Source organism: Cucurbita pepo, chromosome LG19 (genome assembly GCF_002806865.2).
Source record: "Cucurbita pepo subsp. pepo cultivar mu-cu-16 chromosome LG19, ASM280686v2, whole genome shotgun sequence".
NCBI classification, from domain to species: Eukaryota; Viridiplantae; Streptophyta; class Magnoliopsida; order Cucurbitales; family Cucurbitaceae; genus Cucurbita; species Cucurbita pepo.
In genome coordinates, this window is record NC_036656.1 from 5,039,290 (window position 1) to 5,058,987 (window position 19,698).

A 19,698-nucleotide genomic window follows, 5' to 3' on the forward strand; every position below is an offset into this window, starting at 1 on the left:
CCCCCCCCCCTTCAACCACCAAAACCCCACACAGAAACATGTAGAAGACTAGGCATGACACAGCCAAAATACATTACAGTTAGTCAGATACCCTTAAATCACAATGGTGGTAACGCGAATTAAAGAACAAAAAAGGTGATATCTTTAAGGTAGATTGTTCCATAAACGAAGAAAAGAAGCTTCTCGACCTCAAAACAACCAAAAACATTCAAACTATAAAAATAAAATACAAAATAAAAAATAGGAAGGAAAATCTATTGAAACCCAGAATCTGCATGAAGCAAACCAGCAACTTGGCTATAACCCAAAAGGAAATCGAATTGGAAAGGTAGAGTGCAAACAAAGAAGAAAAACACAGAACGAAGGAGTACCTTGTTGAAGAAACAGATACTTTCCGCCATATGTATCACAAGAACAGCTAAAAAAAGAAACAGAGGACAGATATCAGCTTAGAACCGTCGACCCTGTTTTTACTCTAACCCCAGCAGCTGTCTATCAGCTTCAAAAACAGGCGAGAGAGAGATTCAAAGAGAGACGCATTTGGGTTTAAGCTGAAGAAGCCAACTTCGCCACGTGACGCACACAGAACAAGAAGAAACAAGCTGACGCGTAATTTAAATGAGATTGGGCTCGGTCTGTTTTCAAATTCCAAACAAAATCGAAAATTTGTAAATACTCCGTGCAACTCCCGTTGTCTGTTACTCAAAAACTCGACCCAGACGGCGTAATGCGAAACAGAACCAATCGACAAGTGCAAAAAAACAGCTATTTACCAAACGCTAAAGAAAGTTGCAGAGCCGCGTCAAAGACAGAAGGTGGGGCAGTGAGGGAGAAAAAAGGCATCGTCAAAAGAACACCCCTTAGACTACGATGCCTTTTTCTTTTTCTTTTTTTTTTTTCCTTAAGAAGGGAGATAAATTAATCATGGAAGATCTCGGTATTAATTTTATCACCTTCCAACACTGATTAACCTGGCTTTAAATGCTGCTAATGTGATCTTATTAATGCAACTTTCTGGATAATTAAAATAATAATAATAAAGAACACTGCAGGCGGCAGGAGCCTCGTTGGAGAACGATCCCCCCCAATTATTTTAAACTGGGGACACTATATTGTACTGTTCTTCCCTTTTCTGTTTTTCTTTAAAAATAATTTAAAAGAAAGTGTTTTTTTTTTTTTTTATAAAAAAATTATAAATATATATATACACGTTTGATCTCTTGAATTTGGTGTCCAACGTGACATCCTAACTTTACCCTTTTTCATCATTAAATTATAATTTGTCTACAAAATTAAATTTAGGTCTGCATTTTCTAAAGTTAACATTTAGAAATAATCTTTTATAGACAGAAGCCACTAGTAGATTAAGCAGGTTTGAACAGCTACATATTCCATCTTTGACTTCTATTAGATTTTATCAAATCTACCCAATTATTACTTTTTTAATTATATAATATATATTCCAATCTTAATTTCTAGAAGTATAATGAGGTGAAATTATAATTCGACAAAAATGGTGGTTATATTTGTAAATTTAGTAACATTAAATTATATTACAACATCAAAACAACCAACTTGTTACAACATCAAAACAACCAACTTAACTGTAAACGAGTTCTAATTAGACTTCAGTTTCGATTTCAAGTATAAGTGGTGGAGTATGAATCGTGTAAAATTTGTTTAGAACAACGTATGGAATTAATTTAAGAGTGGTGAGTAAAAAAGGGTGAGGATGGGGCCGCATGATCATTCACAATGAGTGCCTAAACACAGCATCCTTATCTCGCAAGCAATTCTTGTAATGAACCATCCCCACCCCATGCTTTTGAGTGCTTCATAGAACACCTCCTTTTTTCTTTCCAAACGTTTGTTGTGTAATCTTGTGAAAAAGTAGGTCATAGTAAATTTGTTGATTAATAAGTTCTTTTTTTTTTTTTTTAAATTGACTATTGAAAACAAAATGATTATTATGTCTCCCAAATTCTTGTCACAGATGATTGCTTCTTCTTGGTTGATTAGACTGTCCATTCTAAATACAATTTGTAAACAAATATATAATTTTAAAATAATTAGTTTGACAAAACCAACTAATTTAAAGTATCACTTAGAATCACTATGATGATGACGACCTATATTTTGCTCGGGTTAGTTCAATTTCTAATAATATTATTTTTTTAAAAAAGATAATTAAATCCCTATCTTATATAACCATAAGATAAAAGAAAATTCAAGGGTTATAAACCACCATTGAACTTGTCAATGTTAAGACGTTACCATATACAAGAAAAACGATAACATTTTTTTTCTTCTTTTTTATATTTAATTCTGGCCAATTTGTCAACTGAATTAAGTATTTTGTAATTTCAAATTTAAACTCCTTAATATATCAGCGTGTAGGTCAAACATATGGATAAGGATTGCATATTATTCTAAATAAAAAAATTATACAAGCCAGTCCGTCAACATTGACTTCTGACTTTTGTAACCGTCTTAAAAAAAAAGAAAACGAAACAAACTGAAACCATGATGTTTTTCCTATTAGCAAAATCAAGCAAAGATGTTAGGTTAGAAATACGCAAGGCAATTAATTAGTTAGAGGTGCCTTAAAGTTGAAGCTTTAAAATGAAGACGTGCATCCCACGCTGATATGATTTCATCAAATGTAAATAAAAATAAAGTGGAAATGGACTGCAACAATTATTGTAATTCTTTACCCAAGAAGAAGGAAGAGAGCTGTAATTGAATAAAAATGTCCTACCTGGATATGGACTGCAACAATTATTTTCAAATAAAATGTGTTTTTGGAGAATCTTAGGTCCTCGTAGTACACTTTCGTTTTATTCCCTCTTAGCTTTTTTGGTCCATAAAAATCATGGCTATGGATGGCCTCATCTGCCTAAATTTGCACCCCACAACTTTTTATATACATATATATACTTCCACAAATCAAGCAAATTTGTGTCACTACCTTATAACTTAACTCTACAGAATATCAATATAGTTTAAATATGGAATAAATAATTACCTTCTGCCAATCCTATTCTCACGACAAAACAAATATATGTAATTGAATACATAGCATCTAATTTACAATTCGTATGATCGAAATCCATTCTTATGCACATTTGACTCCTACTTATATACTCCCGATCTACTCGACTGCACTACACATTCACCACCCATAAATATAATAAGAGAACATCAGGAATACTAACTTTTTTACGGACTCTTTATACATTGGAGCTCTAGCATATATGAAGATGGTATACGACATGTAAAGTACACAAAATGAATGAAATAATGTTAGACAAATAATAAACAAATGAACCTCATCATACAGCTACAGCTTTTTACACGTCAATTTAAGCAAATATTTGCTGGATGACCATCTCTGCATTTCCATTATACTGTGCAAGAAGATGGATGGCATCAGCCCTGGGCAAAGCAAGAAACTCCTGAACCCAAGCACAAAATTTTTGCATCATAAGTATATGGAGAAAGCCTTCAACAGAAGAACTATAGAAAAAAACCGCATTTTCTACCAAACATAATTTGTAAAAAGCCCGTGGAAACAAATCCAGACAAAACAGGGGGTGATAAAAGTTTGTTGTTCAAGTTGAGCTTACTTACCATGACTTTAAGTATTGCATTTTCATCACCAGCATCCATCGATGATGCTTGGATAGGACTGCTACCATCTTCCGAGGTTCTTGCAGCCGAAGATTTTGCCACTTGGGAAGAACCATGGATGCAACTATCTGAATTTGATTTCAACAGCGCACCAGAAGTAGAAAGCGAAGGCAGATTAACTTCCTTCAAGGAATCAATCTTCAGAAGACTTTCGAACCGATCCTTGCACATTTGAAGTTTAAACCATTCACTATGAGAGTGAACTGTGGCTCTCATCAACTTCATTAGTCGGGGTTCTTCAATACCTAGTCTCCTACCAAAAGCAACCTGTCGAAAATGTAAAATTTTTAGTCATATTGCTGCATATGAATAGAAACAGAGCATAGTCTATTTTGTTTTCTTCATGGTAGAATTTTTTGTAAACGTAACAAGGTTTATCTCCTATTGAGTCAGTATTCTAATACCATTACGACATTCTTTTACCTGCTCGCATATATAACCATCTTGTATAATGAGGCAGATTAGGGAGGTAGCAATAGGGTACATAACAGAAAATAATGAGGCAGATTAGGGAGGTGCAGTGATCAACCTACCTTGAAGATGGGACCTTTCATCCAATAGGTCAGTCAAACAAACATTCATTCGGATAATTCCCAAAGCAAAATGTTCAAATTTTCACTAGAATACTAGATAAGAAAAGGAAAGTTACTCCTGCCTGCAGTCTAAAAATATCTGTTCTTCACCCCCCACCCCAAAGAAAAAGAAAACATCCCCTCAAATTATGTATGATTTCAGGAGATCGATGCTCAACCACGAGGCCTTCCACACTATATGAAGTAGCTGCCACTAATTTAAGACTTTTCCCACACCGTCCTTAAAAAGTAATAATTGTAAAAATTATATAATAAATAAAAATAAAAACAAAAACAAACAAACATACAAACAATATAGAAACCCGCTATCTGCACATTGAAGGTAAGTTATGTACTATGGTTGAGCTCCAACTATCAAATTGAATAGAAAAGAGGAAGGAGGCTTCCACCTCTCTCCTCCATGTTTAATCACTCTCTTTATATACATTCTCACTATTTTACCTCTTTGCACTCATTTTTCATACTAATCTCTCTACCAATGCATACATGCATGCACTTTCTCACTTGATTAACCCTAACCACCTTCATTTTAGTGAACTGATTATTTGAAAAACATGTTTAATTGAATAAAAGAAGCACTTTTTGAACTTATATTGAAATAATCTTGATTTTTTTAATATCAGAAACTCAAATTCATTTTCAAATAGAGGATAACAAAGGGGGAGATGAGGGATCCCCATCAAGCCAAAGGGATTACAGAAAAACCTCCCAAAAAATCTCTTGGCTGGATTCTTCCTCTTGGAATGTCCTCTTATTTCTGGTTATTTCAAAAGGAAATACTTCTGAATAAAATATAGTTCATGAAAAAATAATGAGTTTGCATGGCTCATTGTCAATAAGTGAACATACTACTAGCCTGTTTATATGGGTCAGATCCTGAGGTATCAGCATTAGAAATGGTTGAACATTTGTACCTAAATAATGGTCTACACTGAAGAACGATTACTTTAGCTTGTGACCAGTATATAAATGTGGTTTAATGTATAAAGAAAAATCTAGATGTGCAACAAGATTCTTTCTGAATGGAGCATATTCAAACATTTACTCCAAGTAGAAATTTAATACACACCAGAAAAGCTAAATCTTTTGCAGATTGAATGAAATAGTAACTCTATCACAACAATTAAGAGTACATTTACACTTTAGTTTGGTAAAATATAGTATAAACTAAGATGGGGCTGCCCTCAATGAATGAAGGTTGTTTGAGTGAGCAGAAAAAATCAGAACACCCAGAGAACGCCAGCCAAACACCATTCAAACTGGTTTAGCTTCGATGTCATGACAATCATTCATTAAAAAAGAGTAACTTACAAAAGTACTCTACTTGGAACCAAAGGCTTTTCTGTCAGAGATAATTCCAATCAACTTTTTAGATTTAAGACTTAATAATGAAATCACTCTTTTTCTTTCACTTCCAACTATCCACAATGTAGGGCCTACAAGAACTGCAACATGGATTCACCTCCCTATGAAGGCACCAAGCACCTTATTCACTTTTAACTTGGCACAAATACACACAAGTTCCAATCACACTATGATTGACAAAGTGACCAAAGAATGTCAGCATATACTTTTATAGGATGTTCCAGAAGGGATAGAATCTGAGCATATACTTATTATAAGTAACGAATATGCTATTCTAATGATCAGTAAAATATAATATTTTCTCCTCAAATATAGTGGCATCTATAATTTTCGTCTAATACCTGAAGAGAATTAGCAAGAGCATTCACAGGGAAGCCTTTCCCAAGAAAATCTTCGTTAGGCAGGAGCAAAGCCAATAAGGTCTCCTTTAATTGCTTCAACAAGGAAGGCTCATTAGCAGCTAATGGGCCTAAGTGAGTGCATGCGACCCTCAAAGCACTAGAATAATCACCAGAACTAACCAGCTTCAAAAATTCAACCTGAAACCATAGGAACGTCAAATAAATTCCAAAGAAGTGTCAATAAATTTAACAAGATTTTTCCTATCTTTCAATGCTAAGAAGAAACTAAATACATTGTTTTCAACAAACACTAAGATTGCCATCTACTTCCATACTTGAGACAAGTGAAAATAAACAACTCTCCTCAAACCACATACTGTTGTAAACTTTCATCCATAATAACTAGCTAACGGTGTAGTAGGAATAACGAGTATAAAAAGAAAACTCACACTTAACCTCGAAAACCAATTTACCTGCTTAAGTTGGAATAAGAAAATAGGATTTTGTACAAAAAAGTTCGGATCCAGGGCGTTAATTTCTTCCACAACCTCTGCAGCCAACCTTTTACTAGCCAGTTCCCTAATCCCCAAGACAATCTCATATTTATCCTCCTTGCCAGTAGAGTCTATCGGTATATGTTTTTCAAGGTTCTGCAGAACACACTTCGGTCAGATCATTTCATTAGATGGAAGAAATATAGTTATGGATCTACCTGCTGTTCCTTAGACATGGTCGTACTGGCCACTGTTATAGTGCTAAGTTCTGCTTTACTGCATCCACTGTAAGACACATCATGAAGTTCTCTATCATCGTGTCTTCCTCTCCATCTCTTACGCTTGCTCCTTTCTACAATCCCACGATTCTTGTTTGCTTGTAATGTTCTTGAATTTCCCACATGAATTGAATCACTAGTGCTACAATCTTCTCGATTGGACGTTGGCTCCGATGCATATCGTAACTCAACCTCATTGTTACCTTGTGAGCTTGTCACGTCAGCAATATTTTCAGGAGAACTATCCACACGAGAATTACTGACAGAAATTTCACCATCCGAAAGTTTACCGGTTGCATAATCCACTTCAAAAGAAGTATTCCTAGATGAACAATACTCCAGCTCTGATTGATTAACTTTTGATGAGCTAGAGAGATTCTGCATCCCTGATTATCAAGAAATGGCAAACGGGTTTAGAAGGCAAAAAAGCTTATTGATAAAGGGACTAAGAGTTTGAGTTTTACCAGAGAGAGCTCCAGAACCAGAGTCCACAATTCCTCTGTAGATGCAGTACTCACGAACAAGCTCATCAAGAACAGAAAGGTCCAATTTCATCCGGCACAACTCATTCTGCGATGTGGAAGTAAAAACTCATATAATCAATGAAACCATCATGACAATGAAACAAAATGAACAATACTATTTTAATTGCCAAGATAGTTGGAATTGATGGTCATAACTACAAAACATCGAGAGAATACTGTACAGAATAAAACCATTTTCCATGTTAGAGAAAATCAAGAGATAAAGAGCAAAGGTTCTGGTTTTAGAAAATGTCAAGAAATTAACAATCTATCTCAAAAATTATTACAGAGTTACATAAACTAAATTTTTAAATGAACTACGGTCCTTGTTCTTTCCTTAAATTTCTCGATGTTTCCATCAACCTTTTGTTCCAATATGACTAACCATTTCTATTCACCACGAACTCAGTGTCATTTTTCTAAGTCCCATGCTAGTATAAATTACAAGCATGACATCCAATAAAGTTATGGTTCAAACTGTCTAATGCAACACTAAACAGCATACGGTGGGTTTAGCACCTATACACGAAGATTTTCTTAAATTGAATCCAATAAACGCAAAACATCAGAAAGGATAAAATTCAGATAGATGCTTACCTGGAATGCATGAAACAAATCACCTTTGGTGAATCTCAAGCTATCAATAGCCCCCTGTCTCGTTAGCTCTACAGCATGTGCAAGAGCTTGAATGTCCACCTGCACTCATATTAAGCACAAAAAAATAAGAAGCAAAGAAAATAACAACTCTGGATAAATAGGAAACCATAAACATGCAAAAAGGGACAGACCCTCACATTGTACCACATCGTTAATAGAACTACCCAAAAGCTCAAGTTTTTTAATTAAAAAATTTATTAAAAAAATTCAGACATCTCACTTCATCAAATGGAGGTGCTTCATACAGGCTCTCTTTGGGTGTGGCAGGCGGATCAAGTTCATCTAGAAGCAACCTCTCAGTGAGATCTGATATGGGAGATGACACACCTTCATGAAAGCAAAAACCTTTATGTATGCTGCAAGAAATAACAAATAACAATAAAAGTAATTAAATTTTATATTCAATGCAAACTTTTATCAAGCATACAACCAACTATGGGGAGAAAATTTTTGCAAAAATGAAGAAAGAAACCTTATCAAGTATCTCAAGGTCATTGAGAAGACAGGATCATATGCCTGCATATGAGCTCGTAAGACTGAGGACATTAATCCAGCAATATCAAATCTCCTCCTTTCAGACCACTGAAACAAAAGAAAATGCACTTTCAGACAGAAAAACTGAATGCAATTCAGAGTTCCACCCTGTTCAGACCACTGAAGAATAACATATTGCACCTTAAACTAAAAGTATCCATCATAAGAAAACAAAAAGTTCCTTGAGAATTACGTAGTTCAGACTTCAAAGGGTAGATTTTGCATTATATTTAACTTAAAGATTAAAAACACACACNTCATTAGATGGAAGAAATATAGTTATGGATCTACCTGCTGTTCCTTAGACATGGTCGTACTGGCCACTGTTATAGTGCTAAGTTCTGCTTTACTGCATCCACTGTAAGACACATCATGAAGTTCTCTATCATCGTGTCTTCCTCTCCATCTCTTACGCTTGCTCCTTTCTACAATCCCACGATTCTTGTTTGCTTGTAATGTTCTTGAATTTCCCACATGAATTGAATCACTAGTGCTACAATCTTCTCGATTGGACGTTGGCTCCGATGCATATCGTAACTCAACCTCATTGTTACCTTGTGAGCTTGTCACGTCAGCAATATTTTCAGGAGAACTATCCACACGAGAATTACTGACAGAAATTTCACCATCCGAAAGTTTACCGGTTGCATAATCCACTTCAAAAGAAGTATTCCTAGATGAACAATACTCCAGCTCTGATTGATTAACTTTTGATGAGCTAGAGAGATTCTGCATCCCTGATTATCAAGAAATGGCAAACGGGTTTAGAAGGCAAAAAAGCTTATTGATAAAGGGACTAAGAGTTTGAGTTTTACCAGAGAGAGCTCCAGAACCAGAGTCCACAATTCCTCTGTAGATGCAGTACTCACGAACAAGCTCATCAAGAACAGAAAGGTCCAATTTCATCCGGCACAACTCATTCTGCGATGTGGAAGTAAAAACTCATATAATCAATGAAACCATCATGACAATGAAACAAAATGAACAATACTATTTTAATTGCCAAGATAGTTGGAATTGATGGTCATAACTACAAAACATCGAGAGAATACTGTACAGAATAAAACCATTTTCCATGTTAGAGAAAATCAAGAGATAAAGAGCAAAGGTTCTGGTTTTAGAAAATGTCAAGAAATTAACAATCTATCTCAAAAATTATTACAGAGTTACATAAACTAAATTTTTAAATGAACTACGGTCCTTGTTCTTTCCTTAAATTTCTCGATGTTTCCATCAACCTTTTGTTCCAATATGACTAACCATTTCTATTCACCACGAACTCAGTGTCATTTTTCTAAGTCCCATGCTAGTATAAATTACAAGCATGACATCCAATAAAGTTATGGTTCAAACTGTCTAATGCAACACTAAACAGCATACGGTGGGTTTAGCACCTATACACGAAGATTTTCTTAAATTGAATCCAATAAACGCAAAACATCAGAAAGGATAAAATTCAGATAGATGCTTACCTGGAATGCATGAAACAAATCACCTTTGGTGAATCTCAAGCTATCAATAGCCCCCTGTCTCGTTAGCTCTACAGCATGTGCAAGAGCTTGAATGTCCACCTGCACTCATATTAAGCACAAAAAAATAAGAAGCAAAGAAAATAACAACTCTGGATAAATAGGAAACCATAAACATGCAAAAAGGGACAGACCCTCACATTGTACCACATCGTTAATAGAACTACCCAAAAGCTCAAGTTTTTTAATTAAAAAATTTATTAAAAAAATTCAGACATCTCACTTCATCAAATGGAGGTGCTTCATACAGGCTCTCTTTGGGTGTGGCAGGCGGATCAAGTTCATCTAGAAGCAACCTCTCAGTGAGATCTGATATGGGAGATGACACACCTTCATGAAAGCAAAAACCTTTATGTATGCTGCAAGAAATAACAAATAACAATAAAAGTAATTAAATTTTATATTCAATGCAAACTTTTATCAAGCATACAACCAACTATGGGGAGAAAATTTTTGCAAAAATGAAGAAAGAAACCTTATCAAGTATCTCAAGGTCATTGAGAAGACAGGATCATATGCCTGCATATGAGCTCGTAAGACTGAGGACATTAATCCAGCAATATCAAATCTCCTCCTTTCAGACCACTGAAACAAAAGAAAATGCACTTTCAGACAGAAAAACTGAATGCAATTCAGAGTTCCACCCTGTTCAGACCACTGAAGAATAACATATTGCACCTTAAACTAAAAGTATCCATCATAAGAAAACAAAAAGTTCCTTGAGAATTACGTAGTTCAGACTTCAAAGGGTAGATTTTGCATTATATTTAACTTAAAGATTAAAAACACACACACACACACACACAAAACATAAACATAATAGGGAAAGCAACTGTGAATAAAGAGACGATAATTCACATCTCAAATAAAAATAACAATGATTTTTTTAAATAAAATAAACAATTCTTTGTCCCAAATAAGAAACATTGACAATATACAAGACAATTCCATATGCTACGCACCCAGAAACAGGGAGCTCGAATTTTCTAGTCAAAAGAGATATATGTACTGGACTTATAGAATGCCCTGAGGGCCTGAATCTAAACAGAGACTATTCTAAACATGTCAAGTAAAAACTAACGTGAAACATTAGACTTCAGTTTGATTGCTTAATGAACCTTAAAAGTGGTCAAATCCCAAGAAATTAATGGAGCATCTTTTCCTTCTTAGAATTCCGTAGTGATGAATCATGAGAGAGCAGGGAAGTCCTTCTTGGTTAAAAAGGAAAGGTTACCCTTCCAAGAGTCGGAAGTATATGATGCCCAAATACAAAATGTGCATTCTAATCATGAAGAACAGCCATATGTTACAGGTTTCCAAATGGCGGCATAGTCAACAACCACTGAACAATATCCAAAATACCAAAGATAATATTCACTGATGTGATGGAGAAAATAGTATTATCCACCTCATATGTTACTGGGGATGTTTGATTATTCTTGTCATAAATGAAGGCAAGTAGAACATGCTTGAACTCCTCATACGCTTCCTTCAACATAAATAGAAGAGCAGTTAGCCAGAAGCACAAGAAGATAAGTTGCAGAATCTGATTTAAAATAGCACAATGGTTTCTTCCGCAAAGGATTCTAGACATTATGGAACGATTATTATGGGATTATCAAGTGGAAGGGAAACCTAATGTTATCTGGACTAATGCAGTTAAAGTTATTCTAAGGCTCTCTTTTCTGGGAGAGGATAAGAATTTTGGGTTGTTATGGTGCTCTCTCTCTCTTTTTCTCTTTCGTCGCCTTTCCGTAGTTACAGCTACTTCTTTATTTCGCCGACTACAGTAGAAAAAAGATGGCTTATGGCACTTCCTCTTGTACTTTTCATAGTTCAACGGAAACTTTCTTTCTTTCTTTCTTTCAAAAAGACAATAATGCTTCGCTCAATTCGATAACCAGAGAGTATTCTCTTTAAACACCAATTCAAAGCAAACCCTGAATGGGGCAAAATGCTTACCGGGTATGCATCAAGAGCACAAGGAGCAAGCGCCGTGCGGAGGCATTGAATGGCCAAATCACGATCCTCTGCAGTCCCTTTCCTCAAAAGCTCGATAAATTTCTGAATACAATACACACAGAAAAAGAAATCAATGAGCTCAAAAGTCCCACCAAACTATTAGTTGAAAAAAAAATATAAAAAAAAAAAAACACGAAAGGGTGTTCGGCTGACTAGAATGTTCAGCTACTGAACAAATGGATTCAGTATTTCCTTATTTCCAGTTCTTAATGCGGCATGGTCAAGTATGGAAACATACCCTAATTAGCCAAAACAACAAAAACCAAAAGAAATAGAAGTCGCACATTTCATCAGGTGCGCAGCAAGAGAGAGAGCAGAATTAGAGTGACCTGCTTCTGCAACCGGAAAAGAAGCCTATGATCGTCGAGAATGAAGGGTGCATGAAGGCGGAGGAGATCGATGGCGCAATCAATATCACCGACCTCCAAAGAGCGCCTGATCTGGCGGATGATCAGCCTGGAGTGGTAAGAGGAGGAGGAAAGCGAGGAAGGGGAAGGGGAAGGAGAAGGAGGTGGGGAGGATGAAAAGGAATCCTCAATCAAATTCTCTGATCTGGCGAAATCGATGATTAGGGCATCGAGAGCTTCCCAGTTCAAAGGGATGGAGTCCATTGGGAAGGAAGAGGGTCAGCTTGTGGATTAGAGGATGAGGCGTTGGGGATTGGAAGAGAGGGCTCTGGTTTCGCTCGCTAACTTGGTGGGAAACTTTGTGCGCTCAGGCCAAAGGCGGCGATGTTCAGAATTGGGTTGCAGACAACAGGAATGAAATTTGAAGGCTACATTAAATGACACGTGTAAGTTACGGGTTTAGTCTTAAGATTCTTCCAGACTCAAGTGTCGGAGGGCTAAACTGTTCTTTGGTTCTCACCATTTACCCATACGTTATTCCTTCTTCGTCTAATTTTTCCAGTTATTTTTATAATCTATCCTCCCATACCATACGTACCATTTTCTAAAACAAATGAAATTTAACAATACTTATTTTCATGGTTCAGAAAACTATGTTTATTAACATAATTTGCATAAAATGAATACAGTCAATTATTCGGATGTAAAATTTGGGAAAGACTAATTTAAATTATTCGAACCTATGATTTATGATCACATGATTGTAAGGTCTATATATTAAATATATTTATGATCACATGATTGTAAGGTCTATATATTTAATATATTGTCCTTATAAAAGTTGCAATATTTCTCTCGCGTACTCAGTTAAAATAAAGTCTAAATCTCATGGGATAATAGTATAGGTTCCTTAAATACTACTACGCAACTTGACGAGGAGAGCATGCATGTCCCCTACCCATTATGTCTTCGATTGGTTGGGTCCAGTTTTCTTCAGACCCCATTCGTGAAGGAAACAAGAAGAAACATGTTATTCCCACATAAATACTACTTCACAACCTAAGTTTTTCCTCTCACTAAAAACTCGTCTTCTTTTCTTTTGAGAAGGAGTTGGTTAATTTGAACCGAATTTATGATATATAACATTCCAAAAAGAAAGTAACGACTAAGATGTTAAATTACAAATTTTGTTCTTACAATTTAACAAGGAATGATCTAAAAACATAAGATATCATTGATATGATCAATTGTTGGGTAAACATCTCCTTCGTTGATCAGATGACACAATTCAAGATCGTTATTGTCTAACAGACAATCTCTACAAGCGAACCTTCTGTGTTGTCTTCAGATGCGTTCTCATAAAATTTCAGAAATCTGCAATACAGTCTCTTTCCAACTTCAGCAGTTGTATAAAACACAGAAGCAGCACTATGATTTGACTTTTTTTTGTTTAGTAATATTGAGGATCAATTATTTGGGAAACTGATATCCTTAGCAAAAATTTTATCCATCTAAAACACGTGAAGATCAAAGCAAGTAACAAACTTACGTTAATGGGCATCTCGGCAATAACAAGGCCACTACTTTCTTCAATGCTTTTGAGAGTTACCACTTCTCCCCCAACAACCATGTTGATTAAGATCCCATCTGGATATAAATGCAAAGGAAGTATGCATGAAGATTAACCTAATCCCTGCAGCTTATATCATAATCCGTTGCAGTATAGAAGAATAACCTGAGGCCGAGCAGGTAGTCATGCGCCTCATATACATTTCCTGCAATGAAAATCGCCGTATGAAGTTATGAATACACTTGTGTAAGTTTTTTAATATCTAATTCTGCTATGAGATTGTTTAAGAAAGACCAGTAACACATAAAGCAATAGGAAGAGTTCTACAATCATGCAACTTATTAATGGAAATCTAAGTTCGAAACTCATACCTACAACTACCGTTTTGAATGGTCGAATAATGATTTCAGATGCATATTAGAAGCAATACAAAGAGGATAAGAAATTCAGTAATATTTAGGCAAACACGAAAGTGAAGCATCATTGATATATGGCATTTTGGAAGTGATTTGAGATAGTTAAAATCACTTTTGTTATATTCAAAAATCACTCCCAAACATGTTTTTAATCATTCAAAATCAATTTATATGGAATAAAAATAGTGTTTAAAAGGGTAAATTAAATACTAAGTTGATTTTGAATCATGACAGAAGTGATTTTGAAATAAACACAAGTTCTAATACAGATTTTTACAAATTATCAGCTCATATAATCCTGAAGTCGGAAAACTAAACCTTCTTTGTTGGTAGCTCATAATTTATCAAAACATGGGCAGAAAGAGGTGACTCCCCAGACGCAAGAAGTGGAAGGCAAGCGTCTGTTACTACAATCATGTGAGATTTTTCACCATCTTCCTCAACCTCACATTTGTCATCTGATAGAGAACTGAGCTTTTGGCTCCACCTCGATGTTGTTTGCGGAAATGTCTCTAAAATCAGTGCACGGTCTGCTTCAGCAAGATCACTGTACTGAATAAGACAAGCAATAAATGCAATACATCAATATAAGTCAAACAGTAAGTAATCTTGTCCATTCACAAAGTAACCACAGTATTGTGGCTACCCCATATGTATGCCAACATGAGTAACATATTGGCTTGAAGAAAGAAGAAGACAAAATGTACTCGTTGTAAGATTTAAAAAGGGGTAATTTTCCCTTGCAAAAAGAAGTAAAAAATAGTGCAAAAACTTGATTCTAAAACTGTAACAACCACAAAGTAAAAGTAAATGAACATACAACAGAAACAACAAATGGCTGCATACGGGGTCAAAATAATATAGCAGTATTCAAAAACTGTAGGATGGAGGATACTGAAAACGGTAAATTGTATTGGGTGATCTTATCATCAAATCAATTGATATTCAATCAACACTTCCCATCACTTAACAAAAAAAGAATTAAGACAAGTGGTGTAGCCTAAATCATAAGTAGAATTCTCCCAGAATTATAACTCAAAGGATTTCATGATGATTCAAAGTAAGCTAATGCAAGAGATTAACGCTTTATTTATAGAGGATTTAACAGCTAAGTACTTTAAAAACTAAAAAAACATACATGTGATGATGTGAACTAAAATCATCAGTGGAAATTAAAAAGGATGCTAATCTAGTGACTTAAGACCCAAACAACTAGAAGGAAATTTAAAGATATGTGATAGAAGAATTACAAGATAAGCTAAGTATTTGAGATACTTGGAACCTCCTCACTCTTGAGCATACACTCTCAAGCCTTAACCATCTAAACAATTGCCTACCTCCATCCTTTCTCACTCTATTAATAACAAATCATCATAACTACTCTAATTAATTACTAGTATACCTTAATGCCTCAATAATACTCCTAATTCTATCCTAAAAGCATTTCTATCATCTAGCTAGCACAATTAGGATTCATATTGGTTAGTTTCATCAGTTGGTTTCCATTACCGATTGAAATTATTTACTACAGCCTGCTTCAGTATATTAATATTAGGGATTACCAGTATACTGATGGCACTCTACTAGTTCAGGCATCTTATCCACAGAACTAGGATCCAGATTAACAATAAACCTATAGAACCGATCCTGTCCAAAGTAAGGTCATGACTCATGATCAAATTGAATATCAATTCAGGTAAGTCGTTGCTTCGAGATCAAATTATTCATTCAGTGGCACAAAATGATGCATATATCAGGCTCAGGGTTGGGAATTTCTAGACGCATTTCATATAGAAAAACTTTTATTGAGCAAAAATAACGATACCAAAGATGCCAAAGAGATGTATTGGAGGTTGGAGACAGCGGAGCAGACAGCATCGAGCTCGTCGCGAGAACTACAACACACAATCATCGGCAAGGATGGACGGCGACCGGCTACGTCCAACAAACCCACTAATGTTTCCTGCCAAATACACACCGTATAAAAGGAATAGAAAAAAAAAATTGACCGAGCAAAGCAAAACCCAACAAAAAATATCAACCAAACATAGGAATTGAAATCCAAAAAATGTGTGTGAGCGTAGATTGAGAGAAGAGGACCATCTTGAACTGGAGCCTGTCGACGGCAACATAGAAGTGGCGCTGTTGACTGAGAAAGCGAAACAAAATGGGGATCACTGGATATCGAAAGAAAGGTTTGTAAAATACAAAAGAGGGCGGCAGCAACAGCAATACCTGAAATGGGAAGATGGGTGAGAGGGAGGCGAGAAGGCTTCAATTCCATCAATTGCCATGGTCGCTGCACCGCTGCACAGCGCTCTCACCTGCCTGCTTCCAAGTTCGAGGGCTGAGGTCTTTCCTGAACACAAACCTCACGTGCTTCTCTTCTGCCTTGTGACTACTGAGTTAAAATAAAATGGGACAACCAGAAATTCTTTTCTTTTTTCTTTTTCCATCTTCCGCATAAGCAAATCGAAGTTAAATTTCTTTTTCTTTTTTTTTCTTTAATTAATGTTAGTGCGACAATTTTTTAAAATGGGATTAACGATATTTTTTTTTTCAATTTTTAGAAATTAGGTTGGTCTACTTTTCTTTAAATTCATAAATTAAATTATTAATCTAGTTAGAAAGGATTTTTTTTTTTTACTTTTACAGTACATTATATACATTTTCAAAATTTTCGTTTCATTTAAAAATTTTAAGCACGACAACTAAAAAAAATTAATACATATGTAGTTGAATTATATTGGTATTGTCAATATTTTAAATGTGTAAGAAGATCTTGTTAGTAAATTACAGGTGACAAAGCATGACTTTGGAGAATCAACTTTTATACCTATTGAGGCGTTAATATAGCTTTAGTGCAAGTTTGAAAGAGTGACCATCCTAAAGAGATAGAATAGTTATTGTTCATATTTGTAGACATTGAAGAATGATCTATCTGATTTGATTGAGAGTTTCTATACTAATATAAGATGGTCAAGCATTGTCAAGCAACTTTGGCAGTTAATATTATTATGCAGGGAAACGCGTAGCTGAATTTAACTTTACCTACAATCCAGCATCTTGCCCCTGGTTCACCCCTGCTGCCGATGGCTTATATCTTTATCCAGATCTAAGAATAAGAAGATTGACACTCCTATTCAGAAATTTGTCTCCCATGGTTCCTACTTTTTCTTACCTAGCGAGCCTGAGCTTGAGAAGGTTCAGTGAGGGGAGCCCCTTTTCTTTATCAAAGTTGCTACTGCAGTTTGAATTGGATGTCATTCCAGACTAAAAGGGATAATTTGATTGTGGTTTGTTCAAGTTCAAATGTTTGATACTTATGTAGTGGACATAACCAATTCTCTAGTCGTTTTATATGAAAAATTAATTCTCTAGTCGTTTTATATGAAAAATCTTTGCCCAATTAGATTTCGTAAAATGATACGACATGGACTTCGCGTAATTTTCGCTTTTGACTCGTGTCTTTTAAAACTTAATCCACAATGAAAAAGAACCAAGTCCAGTGCCACAGTTGACCCACACCTGAAATGTACAACAAAAGATCTCGTAAAGGTGGATGGTTCACCGCCGTCCACAACTAAATCCAGCCTGGACNTTTTTTTTTTTTTTTTTTTTTTTTTTTTTTTTTTTTTTTTTTTGGCCTTGAATTCTATTAAAACCTGCCGCAGTTCGTTGACTTGTTGGAGGGAAAAGAACATATATTAATTTTATTCCTTTTATAGATTGGCAGTTCAACTGCAAGACTGATAGTGACGTAGCTGAGCTCATCCATACACATGTTCTTTAACTTAGAGCCCCAAATGCTCCCATCCTCTGCATCTTCCTTGATTTTAGTTAACTAACATAGAGATGAGATGCCTTGTATCATATATAAAAACGCAGAACAAGGCTGCCACATTTCGGATCGAACCCTCCTTGTGGAGCTGTACCTCTATTTTTTTTTTTCTAAAATAAAATAAAAAACTTAAATTAATTTAATTAATTAATTAAGAAGCTTCCATATCGTCATAGAAGCTTCTATACCATATACGGAAGTTTAAAGAAGGGCCGTCATTCCTGGATTTCCAATTTGGGTTTCTGTTCCTGCTCTGTGGTTTGGTAATCTGAAGCAGGAAAGTTGAGCTTGGCCTTATCTCCACGGAACTCAATGGCAGCTCTGTCATAAGCCCTCGCCGCTTTCTCTGCTGTGTCGAAAGTGCCAAGCCACACTCTGGTGGCCCGTCTTGGGTCACGAATCTCGGCTGCCCATTTCCCCCAAGGCCTCTGCCTCACTCCCCTGAATCTCCTCTTCATCCTTCTCTTCTTATTGCCCACAACTATTTTCTTCTCCTCGTCTTGATCTTTCTCCTCATCTTCTTCTACCGGCACAACATTTTGAATTTGAATTTGATTTTGATTATGATTATGATTGTAATTTCCGTCTTGGAAATAGTTGCATCCCAAGCAGCCAACAATCCGGCACACCTCGCACGTGTCGCCACTGGGAAACCAGAGTTCAATAGCTGGAAGCTGAGCGTCGTCAAAAGCTGCTAGAAGCTGGTACTGGGTGTGGGTTAGCCCAATTCTGCCGTCGCTGACCACGTGTGTCAGTGCCGAAACCATGATCGAATGCTCCTCTTCAACTGCTAATTTACACGTCGAATGAAACGGCGCAGAATCCAAATCTCCGGAAGAACCAGACATCCGTTTTCTTGGGAAGTGTGAGAGCTGTAGTTGGAAGTGGAAAATGGTGAGTGAGTGAGTGAGGGTGAAGGGAGGCGAAGGAATTTGTATGTATAAAGATTTTGGTGGAGAGTCTACGTGGCAGTTACACACGGTTTATACGACAGAAGGAGTGGAGGTCGGCACGTGGGGTAAATTCAAGACGGAATTTGGATTACAGAGTGGGATTCCAAGTTTGCCCAAACTGCGGAGAGGACACGTAGACCAGCTTCGTTGATGTGTGACGTTGGCAGCTCCAACCAAAGAAGTCTCACCACCTTTACAATTCTCGAGCCGGAACTCAATTTATTTCTGCTGTCGTGGCGCCTCCATGTCCTCTCTCTTTTCTACTTTATGGTACACGTGTAACTTCATCCTGCGTTCTCCTCTCTTCTGGTTCAATTACTACTTTACCCTCCCGTCAATTTTTTTGGTTTTTTTTTCCCCCAAATAGTAATTTTAATTCATTGTTGGTTAATTGAGTAATTTTCAGTTTATCATATTACCTTATTGAAAAATTTCAAGGTAAGAAAGACGAATATTTTGTGTAGCCTCATTTTTATAAAAAAAAGATGGAAATTATAATTCCTATTGCAATAATATAAATAAATAAATAATGATGAGCAAAAAT

The 19,698-nt window shown here is 35.9% G+C and overlaps 4 protein-coding genes across 5 annotated transcripts in view; all 4 read right to left on the bottom strand.

Moving 5' to 3' along the window:
* LOC111782336 (nodulation protein H-like) overlaps positions 1-907 on the bottom strand; it is a 3,942-nt gene extending 3,035 nt beyond the window's left edge. The window contains exon 1 of the mRNA XM_023663199.1: positions 372-907. Coding sequence (XP_023518967.1) covers positions 372-401 — 30 coding nt within the window. The 5' untranslated portion in view covers positions 402-907. The remainder of the gene's footprint in view (positions 1-371) is intronic.
* A 2,133-nt stretch (positions 908-3,040) lies between these two features.
* On the bottom strand, positions 3,041-12,916 carry LOC111781666. The gene is made up of 17 exons (XM_023662352.1): positions 12,357-12,916; positions 11,968-12,069; positions 11,414-11,494; positions 10,481-10,590; positions 10,229-10,364; positions 9,949-10,047; positions 9,292-9,397; positions 8,759-9,213; positions 8,415-8,623; positions 8,163-8,298; positions 7,883-7,981; positions 7,226-7,331; positions 6,702-7,147; positions 6,463-6,639; positions 5,990-6,187; positions 3,631-3,957; positions 3,041-3,455 (listed from the first exon to the last, which is right to left on the bottom strand). The coding sequence occupies exons 1-17, from the start codon at positions 12,636-12,638 to the stop codon at positions 3,363-3,365; spliced, it is 3,162 nt and encodes a 1,053-aa protein (XP_023518120.1). The 5' UTR covers positions 12,639-12,916; the 3' UTR covers positions 3,041-3,362.
* A 572-nt stretch (positions 12,917-13,488) lies between these two features.
* Positions 13,489-16,780, bottom strand: LOC111782141 (eukaryotic initiation factor 4A-I). Of its 2 annotated transcripts, none has more exons than XM_023662942.1 (7): positions 16,596-16,750; positions 16,403-16,509; positions 16,186-16,323; positions 14,679-14,912; positions 14,110-14,149; positions 13,924-14,021; positions 13,489-13,748 (listed from the first exon to the last, which is right to left on the bottom strand). In XM_023662942.1, the coding sequence occupies exons 1-7, from the start codon at positions 16,642-16,644 to the stop codon at positions 13,731-13,733; spliced, it is 684 nt and encodes a 227-aa protein (XP_023518710.1). In that variant the 5' UTR covers positions 16,645-16,750; the 3' UTR covers positions 13,489-13,730. The 2 variants fall into 2 exon arrangements, with proteins under 2 accessions (XP_023518710.1, XP_023518711.1); XM_023662943.1 differs by having other exon boundaries at positions 13,586-13,748; positions 16,461-16,509; positions 16,596-16,780.
* Positions 16,781-18,148: 1,368 nt separating this feature from the next.
* LOC111782142 (ethylene-responsive transcription factor ERF109-like) lies at positions 18,149-19,092 on the bottom strand. Its single transcript, XM_023662944.1, has one exon. The coding sequence runs from the start codon at positions 19,047-19,049 to the stop codon at positions 18,417-18,419; it is 633 nt and encodes a 210-aa protein (XP_023518712.1). The 5' UTR covers positions 19,050-19,092; the 3' UTR covers positions 18,149-18,416.
* Between the last annotated feature and the right edge of the window lie 606 nt (positions 19,093-19,698).